This window comes from Lissotriton vulgaris, chromosome 9, assembly GCF_964263255.1.
Source record: "Lissotriton vulgaris chromosome 9, aLisVul1.2, whole genome shotgun sequence".
Lineage (NCBI taxonomy): Eukaryota > Metazoa > Chordata > Amphibia > Caudata > Salamandridae > Lissotriton > Lissotriton vulgaris.
In genome coordinates, this window is record NC_141697.1 from 140297751 (window position 1) to 140317927 (window position 20177).

Here is a 20177-nt window from a genome sequence, read left to right on the forward strand (position 1 = left end):
GATGGGAAACAGAATGAAAATGGGAAATTACAGCAGGACTCGTGTTTCTTGAGACGCAGCTTGAAATATAGCAGTTTTCCTGCACCTCACAATTACTTATAACCCATGGTTTGAGTTCTTTTGGGAGCATGTATATTGATGGAGTATTCCAGAGTAACTTGAAATTAAGCCCTTAATCGTGTGCTTTACCCATTGTTTGGACCTCATTTTTGTTTCCAATACAAGAGATGAACTAACTTGAGGCATGCTTGTAAGCTAATCCTTAATTATTGTAGTTATTTTCTATCTAGGAGCACAAAGGCTTCTGTAGTACCTGGAATGTCATGCTGGGTATTGTTGAACTGAGCAATTAATTGCAACCAATATTTTCTGATTTTCAGCCCGAACATTGTGTACGTGGCCAGCAACCATTTTGTGTGGCGGCTAGTTCCTGTTTCTATAGCAACACAGATTCAGCAGCTTCTTCAGGACAAGCAGTTTGAACTTGCTCTCCAGCTTGCAGTACGTATCCCTAAGCATAGCATATAACCGGAATGTCATACTGGCTCATGTGTTTCAGTATAAACTGTTTAATGCAAAAATGTAACAAGTGCTGATAAGTGACTAGTTTGTGCTCACTACCTGGGAATGTTTACTGATAGCTAATATGGTTTGTACATGTCAGTGATAATTATGTCCGTCCGTCTGTGCACTGGTTCTATATAAAAAGTGTGTGTTCCCACATATAGAAAATGATAGGACAGTAAACCTCCCTATCTGTTCATTTGTAAACTTCCCTTTGCATCAGTCTGTCTTCAGAATTTCTAGTCTCCTGATTGGTGAGGGTTGGAACGTTTGTCACGTTTTGTGTGGACGTGGACCCCCCTTTTCTTTTGTTCTCTGACTGCAAAGAAACTTTGAGAATATGTTATTAATAGTAATGTGTGTCCTTGCCAATCCTATCATGTAGTTTGGCGGATTAAAACATTCCCACATTTTCCTGTCACCCTAATTAAGTATATCAAGCAACCCAACGTTGACAAATTGTCAAACAATACACAGTCGAATAGGTCTACCAGACTGTGCTACTGCCAGAGCATTCCCCAGAGTATGGCAGTGCCTAACTGGTGGTTTGTAACCGACTAAGCCAAAGAAAGCCATTCCTACCAAACTCAGCTGGTTTACAGGAGAGGATGGTCGCTGACCCCTGTGATGTGCTACCGCAGGACCAGTCTGGCTAGACTAACCCATGGCAGAAGCAGCACAGTAGACCTATCTCACAGGTCTAACTACAGTAGCCTATTCAAGCCATACAGCCATCTTGGTGGAGGACCTAAAAGGCAGGAAGATGAGAGTACTGTATGGTCAGTCTACTTGCTGATAATACAGTACTCTCACCTGCCTGGCTTGGGGCCCCCCTCCCTACTTATGGATACTAATGACTTGGGTCAAGCAGTTTAAGATGAAGTATCCTCCTCTGTGACCTCTTCACCAGCCGGTGGGTGGCCACTTCTCCATACTTGTGGGTGGTTAGCTTTCCAGCCTGGGTTTGACTGGGTCGGAGACTGGTGCAGGAACATACAATGACTTTGTTTAAAGTAATGGGAAATATGAACTGGTTTGGAATCTTGGTCCACTATCTCTCTATCCTTCAGCCTATCTAGTAGAGTGTGAGTGTAAAACTGTTGTATTTTCAAAGAAGCAGTAATTCATTTCTGATTTTAAAAAACTGCAATTCTTCCCAATGACAGTCGGACAATGCTTGTTCTGAAGTACCTATGTATTTTTCTGTTTGTAGAGAATGAAAGATGACTCCGACAGCGAAAAGCATCATCAGATTAACCACATTCAGAATCTTTATGCCTTTAACCTTTTCTGCCAAAAGCGTTTTGATGATTCTATGCAAGTGTTTGCCATGCTTGGAACAGGTGAGACTGTTTTGTTATTTAGTTTTGTTAAGTGTTCGACCGCATTTACAAACCAAGAGAGAAAAATCGCTGTGGCCGCTTTTGTGCAGTATATATACATAGTAGAAATATGAAACCATAGCAAAGCAGCGCACAGTTTTGCTGTTAGAAGCGTTTTACTTGTTGGATGCATGGATTTTAGCGCAACCTCTGCTGGTGATTGACTTGTGCAAATATGTGACGGTTTTGCAGTTGCGGTCTAGTTCTCAGAAGCTTTGATTTTTTTGCACATGCCTTGTTTTAATCTTCCTTCCTTCCTTTCCCCGCCTTGTTTTAATCTTCCTTCCTTCCTAATTTCCCCCGCCTTGTTTTAATCTTCCTTCCTTCCTTCTTTTCCCCACCTTGTTTTAATCTTCCTTCCTTCCGACCTTCCTTCCTTTCTTCCTTCCTTCCTTCTTTTCCCCACCTTGTTTTGATCTTCCTTCCTTCCGACCTTCCTTCCTTTCTTCCTTCCTTCCTTCCTTCTTTTCCCCACCTTGTTTTGATCTTCCTTCCTTCTTTTCCCCGCCTTGTTTTCATCTTCCTTCCTTCTTTCCTTCTTTTCCCCGCCTTGTTTTCATCTTCCTTCCTTCTTTCCTTCCTTTCCCCGCCTTGTTTTCATCTTCCTTCCTTCTTTCCTTCCTTTCCCCGCCTTGTTTTCATCTTCCTTCCTTACTTCCTTCCTTTCCCCACCTTGTTTTCATCTTCCTTCCTTTCCCTGCCTTGTTTTCATCTTCCTTCCTTCTTTCCTTCCTTCCTTCCTCCCTTTCCCCGCCTTGTTTTCATCTTCCTTCCTTTCCCGCCTTGTTTTCATCTTCCTTCCTTTCCCGCCTTGTTTTCTCCTTCCTTCCTTCCTTCCTTCCTTCCCCTTGTTTTCATCTTCCTTCCTTCCTTTCCCCGCCTTGTTTTCATCTTCCTTCCTTCCTTCCTTTCCCCGCCTTGTTTTCATCTTCCTTCCTTCCTTCCTTTCCCCGCCTTGTTTTCATCTTCCTTCCTTCCTTCCTTTCCCCGCCTTGTTTTCATCTTCCTTCCTTCCTTCCTTTCCCCGCCTTGTTTTCATCTTCCTTCCTTCCTTCCTTTCCCCGCCTTGTTTTCATCTTCCTTCCTTCCTTCCTTTCCCCGCCTTGTTTTCATCTTCCTTCTCTCCTTCCTTTCCCCGCCTTGTTTTCATCTTCCTTCTCTCCTTCCTTCCTTCCTTCCTGTCCCCGCCTTGTTTTCTTCTTCCTTCTCTCCTTCCTTCCTTTCCCCGCCTTGTTTTCTTCTTCCTTCTCTCCTTCCTTCCTTCCTTCCTGTCCCGCCTTGTTTTCATCTTCCTTCTCTCCTTCCTTCCTTCCTTTCCCCGCCTTGTTTTCATCTTCCTTCTCTCCTTCCTTCCTTCCTTTCCCCGCCTTGTTTTCATCTTCCTTCTCTCCTTCCTTCCTTCCTTTCCCCGCCTTGTTTTCATCTTCCTTCCTTCCTTCCTTCCTTCCTTCCTCCATTCCTTTCCCCGCCTTGTTTTCATCTTCCTTCCTTCCTTCCTTCCTTCTTTTCCCCGCCTTGTTTTCATCTTCCTTCCTTCTTTTCCCCGCCTTGTTTTCATCTTCCTTCCTTCCTTCCTTCCTTCTTTTCCCCGCCTTGTTTTCATCTTCCTTCCTTCCTTCCTTTCCCCGCCTTGTTTTCATCTTCCTTCCTTCCTTCTTTTCCCCGCCTTGTTTTCATCTTCCTTACGGTCCACCCAACCCACCCTTTTATCCCATTGATGATTTTGTTGATCCACTAGTCCTCCTTGGTGTTGCCATTCCTTTCCCTTCTAGGGTTCAGTATGTCATATTGTCAGTATTTTGTTTCATTTTGTATTATATTCTTTCCTGCTGTTTTGTGTCAAGAATGGCATCTGATGTTTCCCGTCCTGCCCCTTTATATTATATTGTAGAAGCAGAGATTTTATACATTAGGACAAAGTATTAGTGGAAGTTGTTTTTTTTAGTTAATAGCAGCCTACATTATTGAAAGGAGGGTTCTCACCATGTGTGTCAGGAACTGTTGGAATTCGAATAAATGTGTATTGGAAATTTGTCGACTTGTTTCCATGGCTCAGAGGCTAAGTTGACATTCGTATAATAAAGTAACATCATAGAAAACATCTATTTCTATATATCAAAATGTTAGACTGGCTTTCATAGTGTTAGAAATGTGGACAACCATTGAGATATGCTAAGAGACTATTTGAATATTAGCCAAACGTTTGGAAAAAAAAAACTATAAGGAAAAGATATTTTAAGTGAAGTATTTCGGCCAGAAGGTGTACATCTGCAGTGGGATTTGCAATTTTTCATTGCTGTAAGAATATTTTGTAACCTAATTGTTCTCTTTTTAGATCCTACTCATGTGATTGGTTTGTATCCTGACTTGCTGCCCACAGAATACAAGAAGCAAATTCAATATCCCAACCCAGTGCCCGGACTGTCTGGGGCAGAGCTGGAGAAGGCACACTTGGCACTCATAGACTACCTCGCTCAGGTACACACACAAGCTGTTTTGACTACTTCCCGTGTCTTTCTGCTAGTCCTCGTAAAATGAGAAATTCTTTTCTCTATTAATTGTGAAATTTAACTTATTGTTCTAACAAGTGCACTATAAATATGATTTTCATAAACTCTGTTTAAAACCTACACTGAATTGCAATTCATGATTGAGGTGTTATGTGGAAGGAAATAGAAATGGCTTCAGGGTTGCCAAGACGTGCTTTTTCTCCATCTTGCTACTGAGTAGACAACATCACAGATGTTTACAAACATAGGACCACTTTGCAGACCTAAAATACAGCGGCAGAAACGTTTGATTTTAGGCAGTTTGGTTTTCTTAATGCAATATTTTTGCAAAACCTTGAACAAGCAAGCAAGCACTAATTGCCAAGAGCAAGATATGTGCCTGAAACTCTGTAATCCTATTATCTTTCCTTTTCTTACAGCTAATAATATAATCAAAAATAAAGTTTAAAGTGTACCTTACCTCTGATTCCTCAGAATCATTTTGCACTCTGGTCAGGAATGTCTTTCCCAGAGCAGTTGGAACCAGTGCAAGTTCCCATTAACCTCCAGATAGCTCTAATGGATCCCACGCCACAATGTCTAGACGATAATCTAGCATTGGCCGCCAATTTGGACTGTAGCTTTTTTCGCCATACTAACCATTGTCTTTGACGTGACCAGATGGTTTTAGCAAAGTATGGTTGAGACAATGTACTGAAGGTGTAAGTCCATCCTTGGCAGTTTCATGGTGCCTACATGTTTGAAGGTTCGTAATCCAGGTACTTAGCAATATTTTTTAATTATTATGAACATATCCAGGAGATAAATGGTCAAATAAAGCTAAGAACCCAGGAGAACGACTCTGTGATCCTTTATATAGGACTGTAATCATTTAAGGTATTGTAGAGTGGTAGAGTAAGATGATGTTGTTCCTTTTGGTATAACCTTTGTAAGAGCAGATCAAAGATATGTAACACTCGAGTTGGATAGAAGCCAAATAGAAGGATGTGTGGTGCATGTAGAGAAGAGGATGAGGAGAAGATAGTTGAGGATGAGGCATGCAAAGAGGGAGAGTCAATGTGTAATTCGGGAGCAGAAGAAGGGGCAGAAGGGGACTAGAACTCTTTTTACCGACTGCAGCAAGTACTCTACCAAGTTGTGGTGCGAGGGAATACTGTAAACACTTGTCAATATAAATTCTAAATGGACTGCTGTGTTTAACATGAAATAGTGTCTAAGTGTGCTCTAATCCCCTAAAGCACTATAGTGTTGTGCTATCCTGGTACAAAGCCCTCTTAAAATGTTTAATTGTACATTATTCTATATCCTCTGCGTAAGAGATAAAATGTTACTGTGTCCTTTATCGCTACGTTAACATTGCAGAAGAGAAGTCACCTCGTAAAGCAGCTGAATGACACTGACCACCACTCGAGCACATCACCCTTAATGGAAGGAACTCCCACCATCAAATCCAGGAAGAAGCTGCTCCAGATAATTGACACCACACTTCTGAAGTGCTATCTTCATGTGAGTATTTGACTGACAACACCACATTGCATTTACCTTCTTATGGCTGTTAAGGCACACACACCTGCTGTTTCCATGAGGGCTATTCTATTACTTAACTAGATTTTCTATATGCTGATGAGTTGTCTTGCTATATTGACTAGCCCACCACAGATCACAGTTCCTCTTTCAGTTAAGAAAATGTTTACTTGAATTGAGCTTATATCATGCATTGACATGATGAACTATATAGGGCCAGCCTGTAATTCTATGGTGGTTAGCTGCAGGTTCATGCAACCCTGCAGCTGTCTCCGGTATGTGAGAATCTGAGAAAGTATGTTAGCAGCTCTAGTGACGTTGTTGGGCCATGGTCTTTGAAAGTGAACTTGTGTTTACGGTTTAAATGATTAATTCTGTGTAGTTGCTTTAGTCTGTGTTTGCCCCAATGCCAGTTGTTTACTTTCCATTAACTATTATAATGAAGCAACCTGATATTCTTTTTGTTGATATTTGTTGTGACAGAGGCCATCTCTGATAACCTGGATGCCTAGACTCTTGCTGTCCGAGCCATTGTTTTGCTAAACAAAGTAAATATTCTCATAAACCTGCATCATCGTAGTAAAAGACAATACAATGTAACCCATGCTATTTTTTGTTCACAGACCAATATGGCTTTGGTGGCACCGCTTTTAAGGCTGGAGAACAACCATTGTCACATTGAGGAGAGTGAGCATGTTTTGAAGAAGGCACACAAATACAGCGAGTTGATAATCCTGTATGAGAAGAAGGGGTTGCATGAAAAAGGTAATGGGAATGATGCCCAGAAGAAGCCAGGAGTCTTCTTAGAAAAAGGCAATGCCACCTTTAAACATGCTAGTCATCATTCACAATGAAAGTGATCAGAGCATAGTTACATTCAACCTGTACGATTGATCATGTGAAAGTGAAATACTGCCTTCCACCTATAAATCTCTACAGTACTGTGTCGAGAATTTTATACTGGACACGCACTGGGTTGCTATCTCAGATTGGGCACTTCAACAATGCTCTACACTGTGCATGTGGGTTTTTCTTCAGGAACCCATCCAGTTCATTGTGCTACTTCTCTCCTTTCCCATCCCTTCCCTCTCATCACAAAGATGTTCTTCTTTATCCACTACATCAGTAAACCTCATGGTATCAGGTTGTTTTGAGTATTATCCAGCATTGGGGTATCTTTCATAGATTCGCATGCCTGAATCATTCCCTGTCGCCGAGATGAGAGTCCCACGGTAAAGGACAAAAGTAGTGCCATAAATAACAAATAGGCCAAAAGAGGCCAAAAGGCCATATCTTAGTAGCCTATCTACGTCCTTCTAGGAAAAGGACCATAAGTCAGCTCCAACCAATCGGCCATCAGCACCCTCTAAAACACTCCCAACAGAAGCAGTTCTCCTCAGGTTTTTCACCGCACAGTGTGTGGAAGGGAGTCTACCTGAGTGCTACTCATTTTGCTTCTCTCCAACTCTTCAAGCAACTATGTCTGACAAGAAGGGCCTCTTCCGCTCCTGCAGGACCGGTGGGAAGAAGACTGTCTTTATTGCCTCTACCCCAAACATGAGGTTGAAGACTGTAAAATCTGCCGTACCTTTCCCAGCAAGACTCTGGGGAACAGAGAGGCAAGATTACTTTTAGGGCTCAAATCTAATGACCGTCCATCTTCTTCAGCTGAGGAAGAGGACCGAGCTTCCACATCTAGGAAGAGGGCTAGATCTCAAGAAAGCTCCTCAGGTCAGTGAAGAAAACATCAGAAAACTTCCCAGGAAAAACCTCTTCACAAAGACAGGAGTTCTAAACACTCCTCTGAGCCAGCATCATCTCCGCCTTCTATTTCATTCTCAGAGCGTCCAAGATCATCTTCTTCAGAGTCTGTGAGTAAAAAAACTCAAGAAATCTGTGTCGATGCCGACTTTTACCATACGTCGACGGCGACTATTTAGACGACGACTATTTTATCTCCTATTTCGTCAACGAGAATTACTATCTCGACGAGACCATCGTCTAAGCCTGTCGACGAAGATTCCAACTACGACGGCGGCACCGTCGACAGCAGAGACATCCACGACGACACCGTTGACTACAATACCGTAGACGGGTGAGACATTGACAATACCGCAGACTACGTTGCCTATGAGCATGCCTGTGATCCTACCACTGTCCACAACTGGAACGTCTACGAGAGACATTCCTACCATCCATATTTCCGTCAACGCCCCACTCGACGAGAGTTTATCAAATAAAGACAATTCAGAGGCCATTTTGTACTATAGTGACATTTCTTCTCTACCACCATCCTATCTATTAGAGAGCTTCATGGAGGACGAGGATTATGATGACTAAGAGGATGATGATCCATATAGAGTGGCTCATAGTCCATCTGAGCTCAATGTTAAGTGCCAAGACACTGACTAGAACGATAATTACCAATAGGAGCATTATTACCATGAACAATTCATGGCTCTACGACGCGTCATATATACCAGTTCCATTTCAGGCAGGAATCTTGTCAGAGGGAAATGGCTCATCTTCCTCCAGCTCCTCTTCAGGACCTGCAGGCTATGTTGGCAGATTGTTGTCCGAGATTTCCTCCTCAAGACGTTCCAACAGAAAACCCTCTTCTGCAGGTAGAGGTTCCTGTTCCAGAGCCTACTCTACCTAGTACGCCGGCTCCTACACAAGGTCCACCTGACACTGGACACAAAGACACTTCCTCATCGGATGAAGAAGTTGAGGAAGGCGAATTACCTAACCAGGCAAATGTTCCAGATCCGTCATACGATTATATCATCGAAACATCATCTCCGCCTCTGCATTTACCCTATGATTCTCCTCCTGAAGACATCGGAGGATTTCATAATTTTATGCAGAGAGTAGCCACTAGGTTCCAGCTCCCTATTACTGTCAAACAAACAGCCTGTTTCTTATATGACTTCAAGGACAATACTAGAAAGATCATACGCTCTATCCCAATCATTGATTAAATTTGGCAGGAAGGTATGAAAATCATGAAAACACTGGCATCCACAACGGCTGTGCTACCTCGTATAGAGAAAAAATACCACGCTCCAGAGGACAGTCCATCTGGCCTCATAGGTCACCCGAGCCCAGAATCTGTCATATCTCAGGTTGCACAGCGGCATTCAAAGAGCCTTGCAACACCCATTACCACTCCTCCAGACAAAGAGGAACGCCATATGGACCTTTTGGGTAAAAAATTCTCTTCCATGGCTGCAGCATCAATTAAGGCTGCTAATGCATTGGCAATCATTGGCCGTTATGACCCCCAAATGTTGAATGATATAGCGGCATTGATAGACTTTATCCCAGAGGATCAAAGAGAGGAGGCCCAGAAGGTTTTATTAGAGAGTGAGCGTGCTGCCTCGGAAACAGTTGATTGTGCTTTGGACATCGCCAACGCACGTTTTCGGAAGTTAGCTGGGGCAGTTCTTCGGCGCCAAGGTTGGCTTAAAGCCACTACATTTAGACCTCCGGTTTAGACGAAGATTCTGGACATGGCCTACGATGGGGATTCACTAATCGGGAAACATATTGATGATGATCACTTACCCATTAAAAATGACACAGACACTGCGAAATCTCTAGGTGCTCTACAGTATAGACGCATATCTTTCAGAGGAGCCAGAGGACAAGGATTCACTACATATCGGGGCGGCTATCAGTCAAAACAGTGCCGTCAATACCAGCATGAATATTGCCAGAATCACAATCAGTCCTCATACCGTCAATCATCAACAGCTGGTTTCTCTCGCCCGGGCGGCTGTATGCGAATACAGCAACAAGGCAGTGACTCTGCCAGAAAGCAATGAGCTTTTGCAGGGGGCCAGTCCACATTCCTTCCCTACCCGTGGGTGCGAACATTTCTGCTTATACACAGCGGTGGCACGGGATCACTTCAGACCGCTGGGTGCTGGACCTTGTCACCAATGGTCACACACTGGAATTTGTCCTGAAACCACCTACTACTCTGCCCAGGGGTCCCCCTCCCCCACGTCTTCACTTATTGCGCAAAGAAGTCTTGATTAAGCTCCTAAAGAAAGCGATAGAGGAAGTACCATCTACGCAGAAAGAAGCCGGTTTCTATTCTTGTTTCTTCCTAATCAAAAAGAAGTCCGGAGAATGGAGACCGATTCTAGATCTCCGCAAACTCAACAAATTTCTCAAGAAACAAACACTCCAGATGGTAACACTTTCTGATATCCTGAGATGCTTAAACGAAGGAGATTTCATGACTTCTCTGGACATGTAAGACGCATACTTTCATATCCCTATCCGTCCGAAACATCGAAAGTATCTGCAATTCACAGTGGCTGGCACCCACTATTAATTCAAGATCCTCCCGTTTGGCCCAAAAATCAGCACCGCAGATTTTCACCAAGTGCTTAGCAGCGAATTTACGATCCCGGGGGATCCAAGTTTTCCCATTCCGCGATGATTGGCTGCTTAAAGCTCTGTCGGAACAGGTAGCCAATGTTGCCACAACAGCTTGTATCCATCTGTTCAATACACTAGGACTCACTTTGAACAAGGGCAAATCGAACTTGCTGCCAACTCAAAACATCTTATTCCTAGGAGCATCTCTGTACACCGTCCAGTGCAAAGATCGACCGGTGCGCCCTTAAAAATTAGCGGCAACAATTTCAAAAAGAAGGTCCATTTCTGTTCGAACATTCAAATCACTACTAGGGATGTGCTCTTCAGCAATCAACTTGGTGCCTTTGCACGGCTCAAAATGAAACCTCTTTAAGAGGAGTTACAGAAATAATGGCAAAAGGCATTGGGTTCTTTCTAAGATGTTATCCAAATAACTTCACGTATGGTGGGCGTACTCCGTTGGTGGTCCTGAACAACAAATCTTGCCCAAGTCTCACCATTCTGCAGAACATCCCAGACTTTGTGTTGACAACAAATCCAAGGAATGTGGTCTCCGATACAGAAGCAGCAGCACATCAACATCTTGGAGCTGCGTGCCATATTTTTGTCTCTCCAAGCGTTCCTTTCAAGGATAGCGGGTTCCTCAGTGCTGGTCCAAACCGACAATACGACCAGTATGTATTACATAAACAAACAAGGAGAACCAAGGTCTATGACGCTTTCCCAAGAAGCACAGGAATTATGGGAATGGACAATGTTTCATGGAATATCCTTGAGGGCAGAGCATGTCAAGGACCTGCACAATACCCTAGCAGACTCGTTAAGCAGGTCCCAATCCGGCTGCCACGAGTGGGAGTTAGAATAAGCTCAGGTGAACAACATCTTATGGACATGGGGCTAACAAGCTCTGGATCTGTTTGCATCGCAAGAGAACAAGAAATGCCAATATTACGCCAGCAGATTCCCTCAGCCGGGGTCAAGGGGAAATGCCCTTTCAATGAGATGGTCCGGGATCTATGCCTACGCTTTCCCCTCCATTCCATTAATTCCCAGGATGCTCAGAAAGCTGAAACTGGAGGGCTGCCGCCTGATTCTGATTGCACCCTGTTGGCTCAGACAGTATTGGTTCCAGGAGCTTCTTCTGTTGTCACAAGACAGACCCATTCGCCTTCATCCAACAACGACCATGTTATCACAGAACAAGATTCAGGTAGTCCATCCGGATCCGCAATCCCTGCACTTAAACGCATGGCTCCTGAATTCTTAGAGTTCAAGGATCTTAATATTTCACAGGACTGTCTAGACATACTGTTTAACCCCTTGCGTGCTGATGACGGCTCCCGTTCGTCATGCGTCACAGTGCTCCTGTGCTGATGACGGCCGGGAGCCGTCATGACCACGCCCGCAATAGAATTGTCCAGCACAGGAGCGGAATTCCGGCTGCGGGCAAGGGGTTAAAATCTGTGCGGAAAGCTCTGTCAAGATGTATCGTTTAAAATGGTAGAGATTATGTTGTTGGTGTGAAACCAATAAGGTTCATCCAATTCAAACCCCTGCTGAGCAGATTTTACCATATTTACTCTCACTGGCTAAATCTGGACTCACTTTTTCGTCAGTCAAGGTTCACCTGGCTGCTCTTTCAAGATACAGGAAATCTCCACTGCTTCCTTATTTATGTTCCTCTTCTCTCCTCCGGTGCGTTCACCTCCTCTGGAGTGGGAGCTCAATGTGGTTTTAGCTCAACTGATAAAGTCCATTGGAACCAGTCCATAAATCAGAACTCAAATACCTCACATGGAAAGTAGCCCTCTTGCTGGTTCTTACTTCTGCAAGGAGGGTTAGTGAGATTCAGGTGTTCACTATCAAAGAACCATTCTTACGATTTACACAAGACTATGTAATCCTGCGAACAAATCCTAAATTCATTCCAAAGGTACCCACTCAATTTCATTTGTATGAGCCAGTAATGCTACAAACTTCTTTCCCGAATCCATCCAGTCCAGCCGAAAGGACCTTGCATTCATTGGATGTAAAAAGGTGTTTGAAGTTTTATCTTCAGGAAATGGAGTATATTATAAAAACGGATCAACTGTTAGTGGAGACGGTCAAGGGAAACCGGGAATAGCTGTAAAGAAAGTCACAATAGCCAGATGGGTCGCATCTGCCATTCAATTCTGTCACTAAAAAGCCAATAAACCTCTTAAAGTAAAGCACATTCTACTAGAACTGTTGCTGCATCTACAGCTTTGTTTGTTTTTATACTGGACAAGATATGCCGTGCTGCGACATGGAATAATGTCCATACGTTCACAAGACACTACTGCCTCCAATCTGCACAAAAGGAGGATGCAGTGGTTGGACAAGCCGTGTTGCGCCATCTTTCATTAAGGTCAGACTCTGCATTTCTATAATACTTGTTTATTGTTAACTTTCTTTACTGTTGCATTGTTTACAGTATTCATGCTCCTACGTTTTCACAAAGTTATACGTTTCTCATACGGATATTTACTGTATGATGATTACTGTTATATATTGTCAAGGCAATGCTTCAAGGTTTTGGATGTAGATTGGGAGCTTTAAATTACATGTCTTCCACTATCCGCAAACAACAGTACAATTGGGGTAGTACTTGCTATTTTGATTCAGGCTTGTGAATCTATGAAAGATACCCCAATACTGGATCAGAAAACAAGTTACTTACCTGCAACTACACTTATCCAGTATTGGTATCTTTCATAGATTCACATGCACCCACCCTCCTCCTCATGGAACTAGTTCTCAGTGATTTTAAGGATATATCCTTCCCACTTGTGCATGGAAAAATCTGAGGCAAGCTGCTTATGTTGGGAGTGTTCTAGAGGGTGCTGATTGGTTGGAGCTACATTTTGGTACTTTTCCTATAAGGACGTAGATAGGCTACTAAGATATGGCAGTTTGGCCAATTTGTTATTTATGACACTACTTTTGTATTTTACCGTGAAACTCCCATCTCGGCGACGAGGAATGATTCAGGCATGTGAATCTATGAAAGATACCGATACTGGATAACCGTAGTTACAGGTAAGTAACTTGTTTTCTTCTCCCCTCCTGAGGTAGCAAGAGGAGCGTGTCCTTAAAGCATTCTCATTCTGATAAAGTGAAAAGAGATATCTAATGTTCCAACCATTACTTCCAGGTCTTTTCAATTGTCATAGAGGTCCCTAAATATCGGGAATCAAACCAGAGACATAAAAGTTTAACTGTGTGGCTACTTTCTTTTTAAAACGAGAAACCTCTTTTAAATGTGTATCCATTTGTTTTTTGGTGACCATTAAACTTTTAAAAAAGCATTTCTTAAAATCAGATAATCTAATGTTTATTTGAATATCAAATACAAGAATTCAAATTAGAGCTCACTTTCTCCTTGTTAGGCTGCTAGTTTGAGAGAATAGAGATTTGAAGCTGCTTCTTTTCATATGTAATTCTGTACTGCAGGACAAACTATTTGAGATAATTTTTAGTTGATGCAAACTTTATTTCAGGTGCTACATTACTGGCTGAAGATATTGGGCCTATTGATCATTAACAAAATGTAATGTCTATCCATTTCCATCTTAAAGCAATGAGGTTTCAATTAAATGTGTCTCCATGATTAAGTTACTTTTTTGCTATTTTAGAAGTGATATATGCTCTCATTCTTCTTGAGACTGTAAAGCTCAACCTCTTATTGCTTGCTAAGAATTCATAGTCTCAAAATCATCCTTGTACCTCGATGACTTGTCTCTACTACTTTCAAGCTGGAGTTGCAGCTCAGATCAACATTATGAGTATTGCTTGCTGTCATAATGAATGATGGTTGTCTCATTTGCATCCTTTTACCGAAAGCTTAGAGAAAGCTAATGTGCAGTTGAAAATCTTTTGACCCTGAGTGAGTAGCTGCAGCATGTTAATTTGCCATAGCTGCAGCATGTTAATAATGATAATTGAACCCTCAAGATGATGGACGGAATGTTGCACAATGGCAAAACATTCACCCCCAGTCACAGATCTGGGTTTAATCCATCAGTATTTTGCTCACCAAGCCACCCCAGTTCGGACATGGCCATATGCAAATCAGTCTTGACCCTGTGCCTCATGGGAACAGTCCAGCCCGACTTGCTAAGTCATGTCTTCCCTGGACAGGAGTCAAGCATCCTAGGACCGGTTTCTAGCTATCCGCCATCTTCAGCCAGGATAGCTTGACTCCAGTGGCTTAGTGAGCACGGGACCCACGTCTGGGCATACCCTTCCCACATAGGGTGAACAGCAAAACACACAAGATGATGGACGGAATGTTGCACAATTGCAAAACATACACCCCCAGTCACAGATCTGGGTTTAATCCATCGTTGCCATCTACTAAAACTAGTGATAGCTGAAGATTTATCTGTATTGATAGGATAAGAAATCATATTGGCTATATTACAAGGTTCCAAAGCAGCCCAGATGTAATTTTTGTGGTTTTCAAAGCTAACTTCTTTCTGTCTCAAACCTCCTGTTCCCAAGATGGTGTCAAACAGTAGATTTGTTTGTCCTGCATGCACCATATGCTAACCATTAGATTGGCACGCGGTACATGCATATTTGGGTCTGAAAGTGGGGCATTGACCACCACTATCCAAACATTTGTACAGGAGCCAAAATATCTAGAAATTATAAGTTCGAGGCATATGAGCTGTAGATCATATGCTGTAGCATAGGTCGCCATCTGGTGTTGGGTCCGGATGTTTCCACTTTGTTTTTGTTCGAAGAAATCTTGTAGTCACGAGGTAGGTGACTCCTCCGTTCGGTGATAGAGCGCATGGGCATCGACTCCATCCTTAGATTGTTTTTTTCCGCCATCGGGTTCAAATGTGTATTGCTGCGCTCCGGTTCGGTACCGTTTTCTGACCCCTTCGATGCTCAATGCACTACCCTCGACGGTACACTCACTGGCCCCAGTAGTTCGGGCATTTGGCTTTGAACTTACCTCGTACGCCGATGACACCCAGATTGTGGTGTCACTGTTACCAGGTAAGGAGGAAGGAGTAGCCAAACAATTTCAGGATTTCATGCTGGCGGTGGGAAATTGGATGGCCATAAACTGCCTTAAACTGAACTCGGCTGAAACGGAAGTTATCATATTCTGTTTGGCTCAAATGTTAACTTTTGGAGTCCAAACTGGTGGCCTGAGGGGTTGGGCGACCTTCCCACCCCTGTGTCTAAAGTCCAGATCCTAGGGGTGCTGATCGATGATCAGCTTACCTTTCGACCTCAGGTTAATGCGCTGTCCTCCTCCATTTCCTTCCTGCTCAAAACAATTCGAAAGATTCTGCCTTTTCTTCCAGTAAGTGGTAAAAAAACAATTGTTACCACTCTGGTACTTTCACGGCTGGATTATTGTAACCGTCTGTTTCTTAACGCCCAACAGGGCATATTGAACAAAATGCAGGTTTTGCAAAATGCTGCAGCACGGCTCATTATGGGCATTCCAAAGTAAGCTTCCATTTCCCAGGAGCTAGTTAAACTTCACTGGCTCCCGGTACGAAAGCGGATCTCGTTTAAAGCGCTGTACCTGGTATTTAAGGCCTTGCGAGGCCTAGGGCCATCCTTCCGCAGTATTTTCGTTGGTATCATCCGACAAGGCACCTTAGATCCGCTGACGCAGGGCTGATTGTTGTACCTCGCATCAGGAAAGCGAGCTGGGGAGGTAGAAGCTTTGTGCTGTGAGCAGCCAAGGCCTGGAATGCCCTGCCCCTGGCTCTTAGAAAGATGACGGACCTTATGGCCTTTAGGAGAGGTCTTAAGACCTGGCTGTTCACTAATTAATCATTCCACGGTTTGTGCCTATCAAGTTTTACAGAGCGCCAGGACACCTACGGGTAACAGTGTGCTGTACAAATGTCAAAAATAAATAAATATTGTTATTGATTGCAGTTCCTCATTTGACGCGCGTCGTCTCACTTCGAAAAAACTTCAGTCCGAAAATTCGAGGCAGGCAGTCTGGTCTACCCGTGCCAACCACGCAAGCAGTCGATGGAACGGACTCCATTCAAGCCATCTCCCGTGTATTGTGCTAAATTTCCACCCACCGACTTGCACGATGTTTACAACCTCTGCTTGTCCCCAGAACACGGCGAAAAGGACTGCGACGTTTGTCAATCATTCCGATCTAAAAAGATATCGGCTCGGAGCCAGGAAATGCAAACTCAGAGCTACTCTATTTCAGACATCTTCGGAGAAGCTTCCGGTATCCAACATCCAGCTCAAGAACCAGAGGAAGAACAGCAGATCTCAGTGTCTGAAGCTGACTCCAACATAGAAGAAGAGGAAGACCTCACTGCTGGTCAATGTACCGGGAGTACAGATCCCCCTTATTCCACATAAGACAAAGGCTCTGGTCTCTCCTTCGCCCTCGGGTTCAGGTCGGCACCGACCAACCGTTTCCGATGCTCTGCCCTGCGGCTCGGCTCCGAAATGGGCTCGAGCCAGCCCGGCTCTGATACCGACACCTTCGGCAACAAAACACAAGACCTAGCATCTATCGGTCAAAATACGTTCGGGACTGAAGATTCCACCTTCGACACCAAAAGGCTCGGAGCCGAAACCCTTCAAGCCTAAATAATCAGGCCGAAACCTTCCAAAGCCAAAGACTCTGAGCCGAAATCCTCCAAGGCAAAGACTCCGAGCCAAAATCCTCAAAGGCCAAAGACTCTGAGCTGAAACCCTCCAAGTCCAAACACTCTGAGCTGAAACCCTCCAAGTCCAAACACTCAGAGCCAAAACCATTGACTCCCAAAGGACGAAACCTTTGTCGCCGAAATCTCCACAGAAAGAGAAAGAGACTCTCAACAAAAAGCCTCCATCTAATGAGCCAACTTTCAACCCGAAACAGAAGAAGCTGGTTATAAACCCTACGACAGGACATATTCAGGCAACCTTTCCAAAAAAAACAGAAAGCTGATTTGCCAGAGGACTATCATATCCCTCTTAAGAAGAAGAATGTGGGCACTAACCCTTCTCCTCCTTATATTCCACCTCCTTCTCCTTCTTCTAATCCTAACTTGATTATTACACCATTAACTTCCCCACCAATGCCTATTACACCTGGCCCACAGGATGAAGGGGATTGAGAGGAGGATGAGGATGAGGATGAGGCCTGGGAAGATCACCACATATATGCAAATACAGATACTGACCCCGATGTTTATCCCTCCAGACCTTCCCCACCTGATGACAACATTGGCTATCTCGAGCTCCTTAACAGGGCTGCTCATTATCATGGGGTAGAACTTCATAAAGAGCCTTTAGAAGAGGATTTCCTCATTGAGACACTCTCTCCCTCACAAAGAACTACTCATACCTTGCCAAAGCTGAAAGGCATTTCAAAACACCCAGAATATGTCTTTATAGATCCTGTAAAGGCAAGAATAATCACATCTAGAGAGGTAAAAAAAATACTAATATTAGATGAAGGCAGCTGGGTTCTGGAGGATTGCACAGCCCAGTCAAGTCACGTAGGTTCCAAAATATTGCCCACCTCAGATGGCCAGCTGCCACTTGACCATAAAGTTAAGTGTTCGAGGCATATGAGATGCAGATACTACACTGAGCATTAGATTGCCACCTGGTGTTGGGCTCGGATGATTGCATGTTGTCGTCTTGGAAGAAGTCTTTGTTGTCACAAAATAGGTGACTCCTCCCTTGGACGATAGTGCGCATGGGCATCAGCTCCATCCTTAGATTGTTTTTTTCTGCCACTGGGGTCGGATGAAAGTTTTCCGCTCCGGCTAGAAATAGACTTTTCAAGTACTTCGAAGCGCAAAAAACGTACTAAAAACTTACCAAACTACTTTCGATATCGACTAACATCGTTTCGACTCCATCAGCTCGATTCCGGTCGTCGACCCGGGCCGTTAGGCCTATCTACGTCATGAGGCCTACACCTCATGGAAAGGACGCCATTCAAGAGATGCCCCGAGTGTGGAGCAAAGTTTCCACACAGTGACCACCACGAGGTTTGAAACCTGCATTAATCGCCAGAACACAACGAATCCAGCTGTACAGCCTGCGCGTCCTTTCGATCCAAGAAAACCATCAGAGATCGGAGGGCCCGTCGACACGACATGCAGAGATCAGCTCCGGAGCCGGTGGATATCTTCGACAAGGAGGTTCCGCTTGTTCCCGAAGAATATTCCGATCTCCAAATTGTATCAGAGGCAGATGACTCCATACCTTCGGCTCAGCGCGTTAGTACTACTGCCCCTGCACCACACACAGCACCCAGATCGAAGGCAAAGGTCAACACTCTGCTTCCAGTGCCCAGTCGCGACCGAAAAACCACTTCCACAGCCCCGCCATCGAACCCGGCTCTGAAGAAAGTAATTAAGCCTTCCAGTGGCTCGGTACTGAGCAAGCCGCATGTGCCAATCCCACAAGAAGCCTCGGCACCAAAACCGAAAGAAGTCTCTGCTCCGAAACCGTCGACTTCTAAAGACAAAGGTATGAAGCCAACGTCCGACGCCTCGAAGCCGACGAGACCAGCTGCCAAAACCGACAAGGCCTGATTCCAACGCGTCCAAACCCTCGAAACAGCCTACAACACCGAAAACAACACCTTCGGTGTCAAACTATGCCAAAGGACATCTTAACACCTCCTAAGGCTAAAGACAGACAGCAACCTTGTCCGGAACCGAAATAATCAGCGCCGACAAAGGTTCCACAAGGAGAAGACCTTTTCCAATCAGATCCTCTGCAAAAGAAGATCTACATTGACCCAAAGACAGGTCATGTATCCACTACATCACACAAGAAGAGGAAGGCAGATGCAACATCCACACCTGTAGTTCCTGCCCAGAAGGACTCTGCCACATCTCCTATGCACCCTTCTTCTCCTATACTTCCTTCTCATTCATCCCCTGTTCCTCTTAACAATTCACCACAGATATTTCCTCCACATTCTCCTCTTTTTTATCTTCACACTCACCTCAAAATGATGAGTATAGTTTAGGGAGAGGGATAGACACAGATGAGCCTTTCCCATACCCTATAGATGATACAGACTGGGAGTACCCACTCCCACAGGATGTGCCAGATATTCCTGACCCACAGTCATACCCATCAAAACCTTCTCCCCCAGAAGATAACATTCGTTTTGGTCACCTGTTGAACAGAGCTGCCATTTACCATGGTGTCACTATGCATTCTGATGAGGCAGAGGAAGACTTTCTGTTAGACACATTTGAACAATTGCAAAGGTCTGTTCAAATTCTTCCCATGATTGAAGGGGTCATCAAACATGCTCCAGAGATATTTAGTATTGAATCTGTTTATTCAGAGCAAAATGTTTACCGACCTGTGCTCAAAGGCGCACCGGCCACTCCGTTACAATGCTTAGATGAAAACATAATGGGCACAGCGAACAGTCAGGATTATTAAACACAGCAAGCCGCCTACAACCCAGAAGGGCCGGCCGCGTCAAAAGGTAGTGCAATGTGTCGGAAGCTGAAAGTAGCTAAGCCTCCAATTCAGGCCCCAAACAACCCCCCCAAACAGCCCCCCCAACCCATCCAAACTACCCCCCCGTCCCATCCCCCACCCCCTTCTTGTCCGTCCAGCGATCCTCCCAAAACCCCAACCAGCCCAGCCATCCGCAAGGGACAGTTCCTAAATTTGTCCATTCTGAGCTCTACGCCTGCAAGTCTTCTGACGCTCTGGTAGCGGGGTGTCCGCGATGTGCAACAGTCTCAGGTATCGGGGACAACTCAGCTCCCTAAATTCCCCGGTGAGCAACGACAAGAATGGCCTC

The 20177-nt window shown here is 44.3% G+C and overlaps 1 protein-coding gene across 2 annotated transcripts in view; it reads left to right on the top strand.

The window, feature by feature from the left end:
* Nucleotides 1–20177, top strand: part of VPS39 (VPS39 subunit of HOPS complex) — a 389790-nt gene that overhangs the window by 216656 nt on the left and 152957 nt on the right. For both annotated transcript variants that reach the window (XM_086937216.1, XM_086937217.1), the window contains exons 10-14: nucleotides 381–501; nucleotides 1778–1907; nucleotides 4282–4424; nucleotides 5819–5962; nucleotides 6604–6745. In XM_086937216.1, coding sequence (XP_086793342.1) covers nucleotides 381–501; nucleotides 1778–1907; nucleotides 4282–4424; nucleotides 5819–5962; nucleotides 6604–6745 — 680 coding nt within the window. The remainder of the gene's footprint in view (nucleotides 1–380; nucleotides 502–1777; nucleotides 1908–4281; nucleotides 4425–5818; nucleotides 5963–6603; nucleotides 6746–20177) is intronic.